The sequence below is a fragment of the Idiotropiscis lumnitzeri genome, chromosome 12 (assembly GCF_059441095.1).
Source record: "Idiotropiscis lumnitzeri isolate Australia: NSW breed Sydney's pygmy pipehorse chromosome 12, RoL_Ilum_1.0, whole genome shotgun sequence".
NCBI lineage: Eukaryota > Metazoa > Chordata > Actinopteri > Syngnathiformes > Syngnathidae > Idiotropiscis > Idiotropiscis lumnitzeri.
In genome coordinates, this window is record NC_142402.1 from 21,336,774 (window position 1) to 21,355,384 (window position 18,611).

General features: G+C 42.3%; 4 protein-coding genes across 5 annotated transcripts in view; 1 reads left to right on the plus strand and 3 right to left on the minus strand.

Moving 5' to 3' along the window:
• Positions 1–154: 154 nt before the first annotated feature.
• rbp2b (retinol binding protein 2b, cellular) lies at positions 155–1,379 on the minus strand. The gene is made up of 4 exons (XM_088310286.1): positions 1,290–1,379; positions 1,018–1,196; positions 326–427; positions 155–221 (listed from the first exon to the last, which is right to left on the minus strand). The coding sequence occupies exons 1-4, from the start codon at positions 1,360–1,362 to the stop codon at positions 168–170; spliced, it is 408 nt and encodes a 135-aa protein (XP_088166412.1). The 5' UTR covers positions 1,363–1,379; the 3' UTR covers positions 155–167.
• Positions 1,380–2,074: 695 nt separating this feature from the next.
• Positions 2,075–5,431, minus strand: rbp1.1 (retinol binding protein 1, cellular, tandem duplicate 1). The gene is made up of 4 exons (XM_088310287.1): positions 5,261–5,431; positions 4,906–5,084; positions 4,191–4,292; positions 2,075–2,596 (listed from the first exon to the last, which is right to left on the minus strand). The coding sequence occupies exons 1-4, from the start codon at positions 5,331–5,333 to the stop codon at positions 2,546–2,548; spliced, it is 405 nt and encodes a 134-aa protein (XP_088166413.1). The 5' UTR covers positions 5,334–5,431; the 3' UTR covers positions 2,075–2,545.
• A 1,022-nt stretch (positions 5,432–6,453) lies between these two features.
• On the minus strand, positions 6,454–11,966 carry nmnat3 (nicotinamide nucleotide adenylyltransferase 3). Of its 2 annotated transcripts, XR_015846082.1 has the most exons (7): positions 11,696–11,966; positions 10,699–10,845; positions 10,152–10,335; positions 8,975–9,054; positions 7,890–8,089; positions 6,879–7,146; positions 6,454–6,585 (listed from the first exon to the last, which is right to left on the minus strand). XR_015846082.1 is itself a non-coding variant. In XM_088310285.1 (6 exons), the coding sequence occupies exons 1-6, from the start codon at positions 11,742–11,744 to the stop codon at positions 6,931–6,933; spliced, it is 876 nt and encodes a 291-aa protein (XP_088166411.1). In that variant the 5' UTR covers positions 11,745–11,966; the 3' UTR covers positions 6,454–6,930. The 2 variants fall into 2 exon arrangements, 1 of the variants encoding a protein (XP_088166411.1); XM_088310285.1 differs by having other exon boundaries at positions 6,454–7,146.
• A 1,981-nt stretch (positions 11,967–13,947) lies between these two features.
• Positions 13,948–18,611, plus strand: part of clstn2a (calsyntenin 2a) — a 65,776-nt gene continuing 61,112 nt past the window's right edge. Inside the window, exon 1 of the mRNA XM_088311013.1 lies at positions 13,948–14,160. Coding sequence (XP_088167139.1) covers positions 14,088–14,160 — 73 coding nt within the window. The 5' untranslated portion in view covers positions 13,948–14,087. The remainder of the gene's footprint in view (positions 14,161–18,611) is intronic.

Sequence of the window (18,611 nt, forward strand, 5' to 3'; positions counted from 1 at the left end):
TGCTTTATAAGACAAAGTACAACAAATGTGATTTTTTAAAACAAGGCATCTGAAATGCTAAGTGAAAAATTGACTATTTAAATATGTTTCATAGCTGTGTATCAATCTTATTTAATGATGCAGCCAAACTTAAAACCTAAAAAGATAACACAAAGAACTTTAGTCTTTTATTCTTTTCTCTTGAACACCTGTAGACAAACTGCATCTTGACACGTCAACTCCTGTATGGAGAGATAATTTATTAGAACAAGGATGACATGTAAAAAATAAACAAATACTGAATCACAAGCCAGAAAATCTTGAAGATCATTATTTGAAAACACACCATGTACATTTTGTCTCCATCAATCCAGTGCTTCCATCCGCGATTTGCTTTCTCGCCTTTCTGGATGCAAACAAGCTTGTCCCCTTCCCAGGTCACCAAACTCTGCAGTCAACATAATGATAATTGCATCGTTTACTTCATGACAATCACATTATAGACGACATGTCTGCTCAGATCCCCTCCAATATATAAAGGCTGGCTTTCTGTCCAGCGTGTCCCCTTCCTCTCACTATCAGCTGGGATAAGATGAAGCTCATCCTTGACCCTTGCACTGTTGGAAATCGATAAATAAATAAATAGTACTCTTCTGTGGATGTGCATTACCGCCACCCACAGGACTGGAATGGATTGTTTTTTAGACGACTTGGGTGACTGACTTTAGACGTATACTCAAAGTGACTAAGGCATGGAATACTGTGTGGAAAGAAATAGTAAGTAAAGAGAAAAGAAAGAGGGACCTAGAACTGAACCCTGTGGGACCCCGTCTGAGGGGCGCTGAGGTAACGGTGTCACAGAGGCTGACATTGCCCCTGTTGCCCACCCACGGCTACAAGCAGAAGATCAAAATATGCTCCACAGTGTCAGATGCAGCGGTTAAGAATCACCAACGATACTTTATTCGATCCAACACAGGCGCCTCCATGCGTCGTCTGAGATCTCATCTCATCTCCACATTCGAGGTGTCCACTCACCTTGACATTCCTGTTGTCGAGACCCTTGGTGTACTCGTTAAACTCCACGCCCACCGTGAAGGTCACCTCATAGTTCCGGAAGGTGCTCAGTGTTTTCAAGTCAAACACGTCTCCCTCTTGGACAACCACTTTGGTCTGAGCCAGACAGGCAGCGATTTTTCGCGTCGCAAAGTCAACATCTACAGGCAAAAGATGCTTTGGATATTTGTCTTGACTGAGCATTAAATTGGATGACCTTTTGACCAATCAATGCACCAAAATACACATCTTACCAAGTGCTTTCATATAATCGTCAAATTTCTCATTGCTCTCCAGGATCCATTTCCCACTCAAGTCCACAGGCATGGTGTCAGCTGGTGACTCTTGTTGTGTTTGGTAGACTTTAATCAGTGAGATAGGTTTTATACGGGGGGGGGCATGAGGACACGGAACTATTAATAAGTCACTTTATAGTTTGTAGGGGGTTGTTTTGAAGGGAGAGGTGGAATTTTGGGGGGCAAAGAATCATTTGATCTTTGCACGCTCAATGGAGAGCTTCCTGAGGACACAAACATAGAGCGGCAACGCCACGCTGGTAGTGCAAACCTTGGATGCGATTAGAATGTATACAGAAGATTTTGTAACATCAACGTCTGATAGTAACTTCAATTCTGAAGTCTGGGCAGTTTCAGAAGGACTCCCTTACCTAAATTGTAATATTTGAAATGATATAAATCTATTCCCAAAAGTCCATATAAAGTTCAAACCTAAAAAAATACAACACAATAAATAACAAAATAATTTTAAAAAATGTAATCTTTTTTTACGTGTAATCAAAATATACTTTTTTCAAAGCAAACTGAAGCAGGAGGAACACATTTGAAGTCAGAAGGTTGAATGTAAACAAACAACTGCAGTTTTCGAACAGCCGTTAGTTCGTCATTGGCAAATAACCTCCCATTTCCCATCATGGCCAGTGGAAGGAACGAAAGGAACAAATGTCCACTCTCACAATAATCACAGAAAATATTTCTCTGAAAGAAATTTTTAACAACTCAAGAGAGTGCAGATCACAAGACAGTGTTGGATTTCATTTTATTGATTGATTTATTTGACTGTCTGTGACACAGTCCCAAAAGAATTGGGAGGGATATAATTTATGTACATGCATTTTAAGTGACATGCTTACTAAAAGACACTTGCATCCCTCAACTAAGTTGCAACCAGATCCATCAGTGCGGTCCACCCGTCTGATAAACTACTCTTAACAGCATCTGTGCATCTATGCATATAGATAGGTTGATTAAAGTACCGTCGCAGCTGTCCTGAGCCAGTTGGGGATGCTCCACGATAGGCGTGCGTGTCGCTTTTTCGAGAGGTCTTCGACAGAGCAAGGCAATCGAGGATGGTAGATCCGGTTAATGTTTGATTGGTGGCATAAAATTATACAGGGAGGGAGGGAATGTTGATGAGTGCATGAATGGACTCATTGGGAGGTTGGATGCTATGTCAGCTGTGGGGTACCATCTCGTTGGGTATCGGAGCCATTTTAGGACTTCTTGAAGACCTGCTTGGAGACCACTCCTCCAGCTCTGAGCTCCTATGAACAAATAAAACATGAGCTGAAGAGAGCGCAACATATAGCAATATCACCATGTGAAGATTGCTCACATGCTGCAATCACACTCACACTCTTGGGTCAAAGTACATTACCTAACAATGAAAAAAATCTATTCCTATTTGTTAGCCTTTCTGTGGCGTACTTCATTTGTTAGAACAATGCTAAACAAACCAATCCAATGGAAAACTGTTTTTTGTTTTTTTTAATACACACAACTCGTATCGCAAAACACTTGTCAATTGGGTCACTTGTATCTCAAGACACCATTCGATTACTGTATTGTGCTTAATGAACCAAACATACATGTTTTTTTTAATGTGGGACGAACCCAAAAATGTTCTGACTATGTATATGCCTCCAATTGGAAAACAGTATTTCCAATTTGACATTAAATTGGTGGCCCAATGTTCCACGAATCTTAATGGAATCCGCAAATTCCTTCCCTGGAAGGCCGTCCGAGTGGCCTCTGTCTTGCAATACTGTTTCCTACCACCAGAGAGCACTGCTGCTTTGAAATGAAATGCTCCGTCAGTCTGTCCGCTTCCTGCTATGCGAAAACGTCATCAGAGCGATGAAATAATTCAGCTGATTACTTTTCGCTTCAGCTTTGTAGGCCGCAATAACACAGAAGGAATTTTCATTATGCTGAGCTTGTGACATTGCTTTTTACATCATGGACTTCTTTTCTCATGGTAATGCTTTCATTACAGACCACAATGGGGCCTGCGATAAGATTTTAAAGTGCTTTGAAGAAATTACAACTGCAAAGCGGTCAAAGAGTCACGATAGGATTTTCTCGGACGATGGCTTCCTCACGCATTTCAAAATTCAACACTAACTTGTCCATGTGTACACAAATGAGGGGACCCTAATTTGCATAAACACTTTTAGCTAATTTCCTTTGATGTTTTTTTACAGTATGAAGGCAAGTCTTGCTAAAGGTGGCGACAACGCACCAAATTTTTTGGCAACTGCCCAAAAAATCTGAAGAAATGAAAGAAGAGAAAAAGTAGTCATTGCAACCGATGTGACACACAGTTTATGAGTAATTTGTTGCTGCTATTCACGGACGCAAAGAGATCAACTCTCCAGCTAGCTTGCTAGTTTAGCATGTGTCACATGCGACAACAAGAATTTATTTTTACAACACCAAAATTTGCGATAATCGACCACATGTTCTCCATTTGGCCGAAATGTGACGTGAGGTTCTAGTTAAGGTAAGCCATTTTAAATTCAAAAGACAAACTTTCCCAAACAACAAGTTTATATGTGTTTAAAGTACATGGAAGGGGTGAAATACAAAACATTACAAGGCGGATTTTCATCTATTGTGAGTTGCTCTGCAATGTCTCACCCGCCAAAAACGGGGCTCCAGTTCATGTGCCATTGGATTTATAAAGAAGCTCTTGTAAATGAAGACATTTTGTGTCCAGCACATCACGAGTGAAGCTACTTGAAGTTGCATGAGAAAATACATGCGCTGTGCATATCCGCCGCGAGGCATTTAATGATTTGGATTAAAGTATCCAAAATGTGCGATTGATATTCATGGCAGAATGTGATGTCGCCTTACCAGATGCAGCTCGTCTCCGTCCACCCAGTGGGTCCAACCTCTTCCTTCGATCTCGCCTTTCTGCACACACACCAGCTTATCGCCTTCCCAGGCGATGGTGGTCTGAGTGCGCAGGTCAAAACGAGACATTAGTATATCTGAGCCGTAATCAAGCCCAAGGAGAATAATCAGTCATGAATAACATCTACACGTGAACACGCAGCCCGTCAACATTCCGATAAAATCAGCTCATAAAGAATGCATGCGACCTTCACGCTCAGCCTTTAAATCAGATTATATCTTATCGGTAATCGGCAAACAAAAAATGCCGTTTCTCTCTCAAGGTATTAATGATCCCTTTCAGCATTCATGTCATGATTGGATTACATGCACCACAATGGGATTATTTCTATTAATACCACTCGCTCTTTCTTCATTTATTACATCGTTTGCACATTGTTTGTGGCTGCGTGATGGCGGCACGGCGTCTTAAATGCGAGAGGCCAAGGCCGTCCGTCTCTGTTGCGCTCAACACAATCAGACGTGCTAACCATCATTCCAAATTCAAATTCTATTTGTTACATAAATTGCAGTATTATTTATTCCCAACAGTGTTCGTCTTTAGCTGCACTGCTTTCAAAAATTTATTTTTTATTTTTTGTGTGCTTTTATATGAACTCATTCGCTCCCAGCCCAGGTAAAAGGAATGTACTTTTCGGCTTTGATTATTACTCACCATACATTTCCTGTCATCCACCCCGGACAGATCCTCTTCAAACTCTTTGCCCACATAGAAATCCATGTTGTAGTTTTTGAAGGTGCTCAGGGTTTTGATGATGACGTGATCCCCGTCGTGGACGATGTCCTTGTCCGGCTTGAGCAAAGTGGCGATTTTCCTGATGGCAACATTAACATCTGCAACCAGAAGAAAATGTTTTGTTATTTGTTTGCACACGTTTTACTTTTCGGACGGAGATGAGGTAGAAATGGAGCGAGCTCGTTTTATTTGGTCAATCTTGGAAAAACCTCAATTAAAAGGCAAAAGAGTTGGAAGAGTTTCATTCGAGTCCTGTATTTGGAGCCAAACTCACCAAGAGCCTTGAGGTACTCCTCAAAGTTGTCATTGGAAATCATTTTCCAGTATCCGTTCAGATCCACGGGCATTTTGGCAGCTTCTCCGCGGGGGTTCCCTTCCTCTCAGTTGTGGAGGAGGTTTGCAGTGGAAGGCCACTTGTGCTCCAGTGCAAATCCCGCCGTCACAATCTCCCATTTAAACCAAACTCAAACCCTAATCTGATTACTTGCCAGGTTTTCATTTTTCTTTTCCAGCTCATGGTTAAAAATCACGCAACAATCTGAGCCTCACTCACTACGGCGCAGGCCCGCTTAATATACAAAGCACCTGTGTGTGCTTACGACGTCCATGAGGGATTAGGATAAATGAACTTCCTTCAGCTCCACATATATAACGCCACCTGATTTATTCTTTTAATGAGTTTCTTTCAGTAAAAATACAACGTAGACGATACAGCAACTCCATGCAATAACTGTCGATTAAAACGCCCTGAATGAAGTTCTACAAGCACAATCATCTGAGTGGAGGGGAAAAGAATGGAACAAGTGTTTGCTTTTGTTAAAAAAATTATACGAATAATTTGGGGTTCTCATATTGCGAGCCCAAAAGGGAGGTCAGTAAAAAAAATACTGCTGGCCAGCCCAAAATAAATGAATTAAAAAAAAAAAGCTGGCAAAAATAACAAGTTGGGTGAAAAACACGTGTCTTTGCAAATATTTGTGATTGTTCTTCGGAATCTTATTTGCTGACAAAAATCTTCTATTGACTGTGCTCAAGTCAAAACAAAATAAAAATATTTCTTTGAAGCCAGCTTGGTGCCGAGAAAATATGTTGAGGAGCTTCATTTAGTCAAAATGAGTGCTTTTCCGCCATTCCGAGGCATCTCCACGCAGAGGAACTTCATGCAGTTGAGGATCACCATTTAGACAAAAGTAGTGCTTGTGGCATCTATACGTAAATATGAAGGATATAAAGCCACCGGGTTCAACACATCTGGCAAAAGACGTTTTAATTCTGCAAAAAACGTGAAAACACCGCGATTCAAGGTGAACTTTTTGGTTCGTCATGAGGTCATTGGCCTTCCACTCAGCCCTCATTTATGACTTTCGTCACTTTTAAAATGTTTTCGATTTTGTCCTCAAAACGTGTTTTAAACCAAAAGGGAAAAAAATGGAGTCGTAATAATAGCCAGAAAACCAAACCGACAGCGAGAAGCAAAATACATTTTATTACTGCCAGCCTCGTTGCTTCCATAAGAATTTGAAAACATTTACCAGATTAAAATTCATCCCCAGATGGAACGCTGAACGTCCATGAAGTGAAGTCGAGCAAGGATGTTTTCTGCAAAAGACATTAAAGTCCAACATCAATGGAACCGTTGTTGCACAAATCTTCAGCACACCGCGGTCGAGTCGACTAAATCCTCCCCCGTCCGTCCCCGACCGAGAAGAAGAGAAGCGCTGATCTGCGATTGAATTCGGACTTCAAGGATGTCTTGTGTTGACCTCACACTTGTCAATCATTCAGATTCTCTGCTGGTAGCTTGGCCTTGCATGAATGCACCCCCCCGCCCCCGCCCCAGAATGAGCGACCACACCATAATAGGGGCTCAAGTGCAAGCACGGTCGTGTTACCTCCGTTCTATCATCAGCTAGCGGAACTAAATCTCCCGTCGCTTGTGAAAAGTCAGTCGTCCAAACTTTCCAGCGGCTGCTGTGCTTGTTTGGCGAGCGGCCTCACAGCCACGCCCTCGTTTCTCCTCTCGCTGTCCTCAGTGTACAGGTTGTGCTGCTCAATGTATTCTATGACGCCGTCCGGGATCAAGTATTTGACGCTCATTCCCCGTCGGAGAGCCCGCCGGACTTCTGTCGCGCTCGTCTCGTTCCTCACCCATTCTTTCACCTGGGAAGGATTTCAGCACAATTGGTTGGTGAAACGTGCACATTGCAAATCGACAGATTAGTCAGCTCCGGATGCGTTGCTAGGTGCAGTTTGCAAAAAATCTAAATAAAAGTCATATCCTGTATGTTAAAACTGACATCAGAATCTTTTCAAAATGATGATTTGGAAAAACATCTCTCTCGGCTTGAATCTTCGAATTTGAATTTTTGTTTGAAACATTTTCACGGCACAACAGAACTGGGCCTCTCAGAGACAGAAGGCCGATGTGTCAATCATTTGCTCGTGCTCTCCCACGCACACTCAGTCAGCCGGCTTCTGCACAAGCAGCATCACGCCGAGACTTTTCAGAGGTCAAACATGTAATATTGATTTCCGACGCAGACGCTTGCATCGCCAGGCCTAGAAACCACTTGCCAAAGTCGCCGCGTCTTCAAGAACTGTTAATCGATTTGAACATTACGAAAAATATATCATCAAACTGAGAACATTTCATGTTTGGCAACGTGAATGAACCATAGCAAACGTCGGTGCATGTGACGTGCACAATCATGAAGGATGTGGATTGGGTCGGTGACACGAGGCGAGGGTGGAGCGAAGTCACGTTACCTTCAAATCTGGCCAGCGGCATGAAAACTGCTTACTCTGCCTTTAAATAATGCAGTTTGAAGCTTTAATTCGGCCATTCTTTGAGTCTCCAGCAGAGGGAGCTCTTTTATGGCGACACAAGTGGGACATTTGCTGACCTGGAAGATGTTTTGTCGGTGGCGCCAAAGGGTGTCTGATTCGTGCACCGTCTGCTCGGGCTGCAGCCCCCCTCGACTCACGCACACCAAGCCGAAGTGACCGACCACCTCCTCCATGTGGTCGTCCCGCCACAAGCCGGGGATCTTGAAGGTTTCCAGGAAATCGGCTCCACACAGAAGCTTGAGCTGAGGAGGAAGGCCTGAAGGGCAAAAGAGAGGCAGAAAGGCTACAAATGAATAATTCCGCAAAATATGATATATTGTGGCCACAATCAACATTTCCCCCCCAATGTCACGTCTGGGGCTCGGTCGTGTGAGCTCTTCGATTGCGATAGTCAGCGTTTGGTGAATTTCAGGATGAACCCAAATTGTACCTGGACAGTTGAACTTAATCTGACCTCCTAGACTTCCAACTGTTAAGAGTTTCACTACTTTTTTTTTTTTGCACAACTAAGTCAGGATGTGAGTTGGTATACGTGTGCGGGTCAATCGCTTGACTATTTTTTATTTTTTTTTGCGATTGTCCAATTTAGTTTGGCCTCACGTTTAAACGTCTGCATGACTTTTTATTCAAAGACTTTCTATGTTGCGCTCACTTGGGCCCGCTCCAACGCAACGCAATGCGACCTGCGGTCGTGAGCAAAGTCTTGCGAACGCAGCGCATGAAAATGTTCCCTCCTACTCTGAAGGCAGCCGTCGGCTTTTGCTTACGCACGTTCTCACACATTGCGGGCGACAAATCCTTCACGCTGACGCTAAGCTTGTAAAAGAGCAACATATGCAAAAGAAAAGATTTCAGCGAGAAACGCGTGCTTTTGTACATTCAAACGATTGGCAAACCACCACAAACTCACAGGGAGCATTTGTGTATCATAGAACGGTGGTCCGGAACCACCGGTCCCAGTAGCCACTTGATACTGGTCCCTACAGGTAGATTGAATTTTTATTTATTTTTTTTGTAACACAATAAATTATTTCTACCTGACTTACTGCAACTATATTTTCAGGAGGCAAGTATTCCCCCCCAAAAAAGAAGAAGAAAAGGGGACAAGGTTTTAAAGGTTTTGTGGTTTGTAATTTCTTACTTTGTGAGTGACTGCTGTTTCCGCTGGCGTCTTCATGCATCCTCTGTTGAAACTCGCTTAGAATGCGACCATAATGATACCTGTCATGAAAAAAAGGTGGCATGTTATCAAACTTAATGACATTTTTTTTCTGGCATGTTTGAGAACGTGTGTATTATTCAAATGCCGAATGACGCGTAATCGTACGGGACCGAAGGAAGCCGTGAGCGTGATGGTGAAAAATGTCACAGCCGTTAAGCTTCTTAAAGCAGTTCAATTCCAAGTGTTGCTTCGTGAAATGAGGTGTGGTGCTCAGCGCCTGGAAACAACGGGCCGCTTTATGTCATGATCAGCACCCACATTGCGCAAACGGGGGGGATCAGAACCAACAATGTGGAGGGGAGGAGCGACGCTCGTAAGGGGATTTGTGGGGAATCATGAGAAACGGGGAAGCACAATGAAAAAAAAAAAAGTGCTTGAATCAAGCGAGCTGGAAGGGGATTTTACAGAGTGCCCAAATTAGCACAAAGACGTAACAGCAGGCAAGCCCACAAAATTGGGGCACAACGAGTTGGCCTGTCCGGTACCGACAGGACACACTTGTGTGAATGTGCAAATTCACACAAGCTGTTACATTCCGATAATTTGATGTGTGGCAAAGTCAACAAATATGGTAACATTTGCGTTCATTTCTGCAGTTTAGCTGGCGAGATTCTACCTCGGCTAAAATGCTGCAACGTGGAAGCAGCAAATTTCACTTTGGAAATGGATTTTTACGCAAGCAAAGGAGATATCAATACATTTGAGTAGCAAGTATCGATACCTGTAAATTCCACCATGTCTCGCGATGGTGACGAAAATGTGCAGAGTATTGCTCACAAACCACACAAATGATCTTGAACATGATAGAAGTTTCACTCCAAAAATACAACTTTTTCGAGGACCAACTTGTCTTTACGCCCATTTTAACATCCGAGTGCATCTTTTTCTGAGTCTTGCCACAATTCAACTGTCGCCCGCAACACGCGGCACTTCAGTTATGTGGTGTCTCAGTGTGAACACTAGGGGGCACTGTGTAAAACTATTTCCAAACGGCTGACAAAGTTCAACTTTCCAAACCAGAACCGACACTTGATGAGTGCATATAGTAAGCGTTTATTCACATTTAAAACTTTGTCATTTCAAGTTGAACTCTCACCTCATGGTGACGACAGTTTCAGTCCAGTCAGCCTGCTGGCTCTCCCACTCGTCCACTTTGACCCAGTTTGAACTCTGGAGCGCCATCTTTGCCATGGCAATCCGGTGCTTTGCCAGCGCCAGGCCTTGCTTTCCGTAGCTGTCACTCACAGGAGACACGATGCCACCCACCACTTGGTACTGCCCTGGGAAGGGGGCGGGGGGGATTTAAATTCACTTTTTCTGGGTCAGGAGAGCTGACGCAAAAAAAAAGGAAGCTATTTGAAGCATAGGCGACAGTTTTGGTGGAACTTATAATGCCAAGAAGTTAAATCACGGAATATATTGCAATATAACATTTGCAGCAATTGATGCTTAAGACAAAAAATGACCACTGACCACGTTTCGATTCATTATTGAAACCTAATTTGAAATGTTTCTGTGTTTTTGACTATTTAATGGTTGATTTCACTCCGAAGAGAAACACGGATGTTGAAATGGATGTTTCGGCCTCACATTAGGAACGCACACAAGCAGCACAGGGCAAATTTGACCAAACGAGCTCTCACCTGTGCTGTGCATGTGGTCTCGGGCAAGTTCAAACAGCCTCATGTGCTGGTTGGTGATGGGATTGAAGGACCCGCAAGCCAGCAAGACAAGCGGCACACGCTGGATGGGCATTTTGGATAAAGTCCTTCTCAAGATGACAAAAGGACCTGAAAACGAGAGAAAATACATAGTTTTGTGCACATTTTGAGATGTTGTATTAAACAATAAAACTATCCACGTCGCAATGAACGGTTTCTCAAATTGGTACACATTAACCAAGTATTTCATGGATTGGGCGTTACATTTGGAAACACTTCTGGGTGGGAATATATAGACCACTGTCTGACCGTCAATAAAAAATGTAGCAATTTTGTCAGTATTTCTGTATGGAAAGTTTTGTGAAAAATATCTATAAATTAATCTCATCAATTGGACTTGTACGCTCCTTAAAAAAAAGCTTTTAGGGTAATTTTTGTTTCCTGTCCCTTACACTTTAAAAGACAGACTGAGAGTCGATTTGGATTCCAGGTCACTGATGACTGGTTGTGGACATTTGTGGGAGTGTATCCTGTTAGACAAAATTCCTTTTATGTCTATGACATCACAATGAACACGTGGCCATGTTTTGAGGCCATAAACGTTAACATTACAAATACAATAAACTACATTACTCGTGGTCAACCTCACAGTTAGGCAGACACAGGCAACTGCCTGCCCTCCCCCCACATTAACAGGGTCTTTATAAAAAAAAGAAAATGTTTTTTTCAATTTGATTATTATTGTTTTAAGGCTATAATTCATTCATTCATCCAAATTATTATTCTATCGTGATTATTTTGAGTTATGTCCCTTTTCGTGCATTGTGCAAATTCTATGTCATTACGCAGAATATTCGAAATACTCTCAAATGTTAAGAGAAAGTGATAGAATTTTTTTTTTTAAAACAAGCACTTCATCACTAACAGGACAGTCAACTCACTGTGTCGCTGAATATACACTGAGATGGGAAAAACGTACCTTGAATGTAGTTTTTGCTTTCAAAAACTGTTTTGGTGTAAGGCCTCATATTTATTTTGAGGACGTCTACTAGGAAGGAGCAGCCATAACAAACGCCTTTATGGAGGCGTCCATATTGGATTCCTGTAGCACTAAGAATGCGGATGTGACGTTACCACTAACCCTGAGTCAATTTTTTTTGTAATACATTGAAACGACAAGCTATTGATAAAATTCGTATACGTAACTAAAGACTAAAATAGCAGCGATTTTTACATTTTAAGTGGCGTAATTTCCCTCGTGTATGTGTCACACTGTTTTAGTTCCGTATGTATGACAAGCCTCACTTTATTGTTCCGTGCTACGGGGCGTTTAAAACAGACAACAGTTTAAGTGCGACATCTAGTGGACGGAAAGTCACTAATGAGCTGTCCATGGTGCCGGAATACAACATTTGAATTGTTTTAAATAGTAGACAAATCGCAGCCGGCGACAGGTCTAAAATGCACAATGTAAGACTTATTTTATGACGGAAATAATTATATAAAATAATTGTATAGAATAATAATAAACAATTCACTTTGGTTACTTTTTTAAATATTAATTAGTAGAAAACACGATAACGCACACATGTTCCATCCATTTTGAATAATACATATCCAGTTTGGCGTCGGGGGTGAGCAGGAGCACACATTGACAAAATTTGGGCACAAGGCAGACTGCAATCAGACTGGTCACCACCAGTTAATCACGGGGAGCGTACAGAAACAGACAACCATTCACACCAGTCCTGAGTGGGAACTAAACCATCAATGCCAGCGCCAAATGAAGGTGAGTGTAGCACTTCACCATGAGTAGCCCACTGTAAATCCGATGGATAATAAATCAGATCGTTACTTGGTAATATCGTCTTCTTATAGAGCCAAAAAGTTTAAATGAAAGTTTTGACATTTTTGAAGTTTAAATTAAGGCTCAAAACTAGTACATGTTAAAAAAAAACAAACGGGCAATTAACACATTGGTATTTGTTAAAACAGTGAAATCCTTAGCAAATCCCACCTCTTATATTCATTTGGGATGATTAACAATACAAAGAAGCTAATGAGGTAAAAGAACACTTCATTATAATTCTCTTCTTGATTGCTTTATACCAGCTGACCCGTTTCAGGGAAACAATAACAAAGGAAAATGTGACAGCGTGCGCATGCAACTTTGTTTTTCTGCATATGTGCTTGTGTTGTTGTTCTCCTCCAACTCACTTGAGGGCTGCCTCTCGCTCTAATCCCCTGAGCGCACACCCACACCCAAGAGCAGAGGAGAAAGGAAGAATAATTGGAGAACATATGGTGTGAAAGCTGAAAGACTTCCATTTCTGACGGCGTAAGCTGTGTCGTTCTGATTCTTTTTAGGAACATTCAGCTGGAATGCAGCAAACTGTAGCAAGTAATCATTTTCAGGGTGATATATTTCCATTCCCCCACACCTACCTTAACTCACATAAATAAGGAACATGCAACATTAAAGGAGACATTGCTGAAAATTGACTTAAACACTCAAACACAGCCCAACCTTTTATTTTTTTTAAGCAAGATACTGCATTAGAAAAATCTCGTGGCACACCACCAAACAGAAACAACACAAAACGTATCTCAACGTACTCACTCAGTATGAAATCTGAGCCTGTTTAGTTGAGTGCAAAGCTATTATTCTATTATCTAATTAGCAGTAATTACACAGGCTATTAAAGAAGGGCTCTTGGAGTATTACCTGGACAACATGACCCTGTAGAAGTATTCGGTATGTGGTACTGTAGTATAGTTTCGTCGTCTTGCCCGACTCGCACCAAACATTTAAACTGAACATACTTTGTACCTTGTGCCATCAAATGCAATTATTCTGCCACTCTCTCACTCAAAAAAGATGTTCTCAATCACTGAGCTATTAAAACGTGATTTGTGATTCGTTTTCATACGGCCTGAAATCCCTGGCAGCGCCTCTGCATTTTAACGCAAAATAGTTTCTAATAACGAATTGAAAAGGAAGATGATGGTAACAATTATGTTGGGTTTGAGTGTTTGTAGAAGAGTAGGATATTCCAGAACCGTACAGTCGCAGCTAAAAGCGGTTTCATCAAATTGAGCTTTTGGCATTATTATATATTATATTGCTAACTACTAAATAGCTGGCGCCAAAATAACAACCCGGCGTTTTATTTTGAAACGGAGTTACAGGAAATGGCATTTGACGAAGACTATTGGTCGCTTTCTCTCTCCGAGCTCTCCGTGAACGTCTCTCTACACGCCCAGGATGAGACGGAATCGCCAGTGGCGAAACAAGCTCAGCTCCACAAACGTCGCGCCGGTTTAGGGAGGAGGCAAAGACGCCGAGGCTTTTGCCGTCACAAACGACCACCATGGCGAAAGTCGCCGTGTCTCTTTTGCTTTTTTGGCTCGTCTGTGGCCTCTGGTGTGCTGTCGGGGGAAAAGGTAGGAAGTGACAAAATACTTATTCTTCGTTTAAAAAAAAACGCATTTTAAAGTTTCCGGAGCGTCAACTTCAGCCACTTTATTGTTTTATCACCTATGCTTTATACAATTTCGTTTGAGGCGTGTGCGTGGAATTTTCCCCCAATCGCCCCCCCCCCTCTTGAGAGTTGCTGTGCGGTGTGAGGACGTCACAATTAACGGGACAGGTGTTCAATTTGTATTTACCGCAAAGGAACAACTGGGTCAAGAAATCGCCTTCCTTGACAACGACACGACCCCTTAGTTCTCTAACTTTATTTTTTGTAACCCCAAGTACCACCGAAAAAAAACATTTGCCTCTGCACCATCTTGATCGACAGTAAGATGCAGTAGCATAGTAGGACTAAGTATTCATTCAAAATGAGACGTATTTCGGATTCTTCGGAATGTTCTCTTCGATATGGTAAAGATGTGACGGTGCTGGCAGGCAGTGTGCAGTTCCCCTTCAGTGATGGCGTCAATGGTTGTCTGGCTCGGCATGTGCCCTGTGATTGTTTGCAGGCCAACCCAAAGTATAGTCAACCTTTTGCCCCAAATCAGATGGGATGCGATCCACAATTCCCTGCGAACCTTTTGAGGATAAACAATAGAGAAATTTGGACGAATCTCCATGAGAGCTGCAAAAAAAAAAAGTAGTGCACAAGGAGGTTGAATTAAAAAAAATTACCATAATAAAGTTTAAAAGTGGTTTTACAACTGAAATTCAAATGTGCAATCTCATGGTTGAATGTAACCAAACTGTATTTAAGATTATATTCCCTGAGCTGCGAACGCTTGCGAACATCGCAATTATGAGGTCATTTTCCTGAATAAATCCTTTCCGATGAAATTAGCGACAAAATGTAACTTAATTGCTGAAGAGTACATGCAAGTTGTGTTAGCTGTTATGAGGGGCGTTAAAAAAACGGCCGTGCAAGACAAGGCAGCTTTATTTAAAACGTACATTTTCCTGCACAAGGTAACTCAATGTGCTTTACAATATGAGAAAAAAATATTTTTACAAATAAATCAGTTGAAGACATTTAAAGGCAAAGCAAAGAGAACAAAATGAGCTTTTCAAAATGACTAAAAGAAAATGGATTACGTTGAATTTTACAGAGGAGGGTGCGGGGTCAGAGAATGTTGTCCGATTCTGGAATGACGTAAACGTACGAGTACGTTAACTTAATTCATTTCCTCTTTGTATTATTCCAAAGTTGCTGCCGCTTCCTTGACAATCACATCGTTTTGTGGGTGGTTCAAAAAGACAAAAATAAACAATACAGTATGTGTTGCGTTTCAATATTTTGTTCCTTAAGAACACCAGGAATTGAAATGTACGTGGGTCAACTGCCAGCTGCGCACGGGCGATTCTCCGACTGAAATTTATTCCCGATTGTTAGTCGTGTTGCTCGTGTGCGCCGTGGCTAAGGCATGCATGTTGTAGTTTTTTATGAATTAATTTTTTCGCCCCATAGCAGCATTTAATATGTTAGGAACGCTGACTGTGGATTGGCTGGTTGACCAGCGATGCAAATGAAAACATGGCGGGCAGTCATGGTCAGGGCATTACATTCAATCCCATCCTCTCTTGAAAGCGACTGTCAAATGTTTCTCTTGCCTTCCCGACACACGCGCGCTTGAATCCGCGCATGCAGCACTTACTGCTGTGGCCCTGAAAAGCCGGGACATTGTGTTAATTGGGTCTCGGGAGTAAGATTGTCTGCGTTTGCCGAGCCAAACGCAATCATTATTTTCTTTGTTTTCTAAAAGACCTCCACGTGGCCGATTGCCAGACGGATAACGAGCTGGCGTTAGTCCTCATTTTGGGCCCAGACCACCCATCCAATTTTCAGATATGTGAAGTCTGCGTGGTTGCCATCTCATCACCTTCCAAAAATAATGGCCTTTGAGTTTGTTTGTTTTTTTTCACCCTCATTTTTTCCCCCACAATAAACAAAACAAAACCAAATTCTGATGATCTTTATTAGAAATGTCATTTCTGGGCTAGGATTGAGGATCTGCTGAACTAAGAATGTAGATGTCTAAAAAAATGATTGTCATGCGTCCACAAGTGAGTGGCTCCTTGATTCATATGCAAAATTGATCCAAGCTATTGAAAATACAGAAAAAAAAATCGGTGAATATGCAAAGCCACGAGTGCTCAACTGCAAATATTCTGGGGTTGTTTGTCGTTTGAAGTTGTAATAACAGCTATTACCACTAGATGGCAGACATATTTGAGTTGTGCGTTCCCTGGCTCTTATACTGGTTATACTGGTCTGTGTGTGTGTGCGCATTTATTTTTGGAACGATATGCAGGACAAGCACATCATAGCTGAATGAGTTTTTTTGTGTAAAAAAACAGTTGTTGCTCTTAATGTTGGTTTCTTGTTCATCAGTTTTGTGCCGTCCTTTTTGAACGCGAACGCTATTTGGACTGTCAAAAGAAATGACATGATGGCTTTACTTTGCTTTATTTGCTGGGTTGCACACATTTCATTCTATTTTTATTTACATTTATTTTGCACGTATGCAAATATTTTGTGTCCATTTTTAAAACATCTTTTTTTGTCACATACTTGGTAAGGAATTGCAGGCTCTTTTTTTTAAGTTGCCCATCCCTGACTTGGATCATGATTTTAAGAAGGTGACGACATGCATACCTCGGTGTCAACTGACCGTATAGCCCCCCCCCCCCTCGTTCAAGTCAACGAATGAATCCACTTTTCCAAAGATGCCTTGTTGTAAAATCAAATAATTTTCCTTCTGAAGAGGAAGACGTCAAGGCCACATTGTTCGCCGTGCATTCGGTATGAGTGGCGCCACCTCCTTCGGCAGCTCCACAAGCTCAGCGGAATCATGTTTACATGAGACAAAGGCTTTCGCATGCGGGAGACCAGTTCCAATGAGTACAAAAAACGGGGAAGACAGAGAAGAAGAGCGGATTTTCTGTACGCTGTGAAGAGAAGATGAATAAAAGGAGGGAAAGCAGATCCGATTTATGGCCGTCTTTTCAACAAAGTCGTCGAGCTGCTTCATCCCTGCCGGAACATAAATCCAGCCGCCGACACGAAGCGGCGACGCATAACTCAGGTGCTTCTCTTCGGCGCAGGTTGGACGAGCTCTGCTGGGAGTTGCTCTGCCCTACCTTGATGCCTGTTTTTTTTTTTTTTTTTTTTTTCCCTCCCCCCCCTCCACCTTTGCAGTCGTTCACTCCCAAGTGTCTTCCCTCCTCCTTCTCACTTTTGTTTCGGCGTCACTCTTTACCGATGCGCTCCGCTGAGCTGATGCCATTCCGAGGGTAAAGTTGTCATCGACAACGAAAGAGTTTCGTCATCCTCGCCCTTCCCGCTGCTGCCTTCTTCGAGCTTCGACGGCCTTCGTTGTGATTTCCGGATTCGCCGCTCACAATCCCTTTTCCTTCCGCCGCTACGGGTTCAATTTCAAAGTTTTGATGGGCTTAAGTGAGACGTAAAAATGAGGAGGCGCTCGCCTCTCCGCCCCGCCTGACTTCGATGACTGACATCCCGAGGGCGTCCCGTTGTGACTCAATTACTTTCCCCTTCATTGTTTCCGTTTGGTAATATTTTTAGATTTTTTTTCTAATTTCTCGTAAAAAGGTGCAAATACGGCGTTCTAGGACATTTGCGAACCTGATTTGTTCAAACGTAGACGACATTTCACCCACTCCCGAAAAACAGCAGTCATTTTATTTCCGAGTTTTTGGTCACTTGGTTGCTTTTTGTCGTTTGTTTTTGCTTTGTGTTCCGAGACTTATTTGGAATTTCGAGCAATCGTCATCTACGCAGCCGGAAAAAGAAAGTAACGTTCATGCCGTTGCATGTGAGCACCGAGAGCCACGGTCGCCGCTGTTTTGTCACATATCTAATTAGGAGGAAACAGTGATTTTTGTCGACTTTTTTTAAATTTATTTTTATTTTTTTATGGGACAAACCCATTTGAGTTTCAAAAGTATCCCATTTTCTCCAATATCGTAACCACACTGTACAATAATCCATGGCCATACTCGCACATGTGCGTGTGTGTTGAAACATTAGCATTCATAAGCGTTGGGAGCAGTGTCACATTGTTGCAAATGAGAGCGCGTATGCAAATCCACCTCCTAATTAGGATGTTAATTACCCAGCAAGGCCAATTGGAATGTCTGATGAGGCGTAAAGTGGAGGAGCGAAATTTAAGGGTCACGACAGCATCGTGCTCTGTTTGTTTGCTGTTGACACAAACACTTTTCCGATTGTATGCGTTGTTGCTCATGATGCGTCCACATCAGCTGAGCCAACCGCGTCTGCACGACGCACTTACAGACGCTTGATTGAAGCGCAAATTTTGGCGCCGCTTAAACAAACTGATCGAGTTTTCTCGGTTAAGCCATCGCGTCCTGAACGATTTTAGGAAAGAAATTGCACATT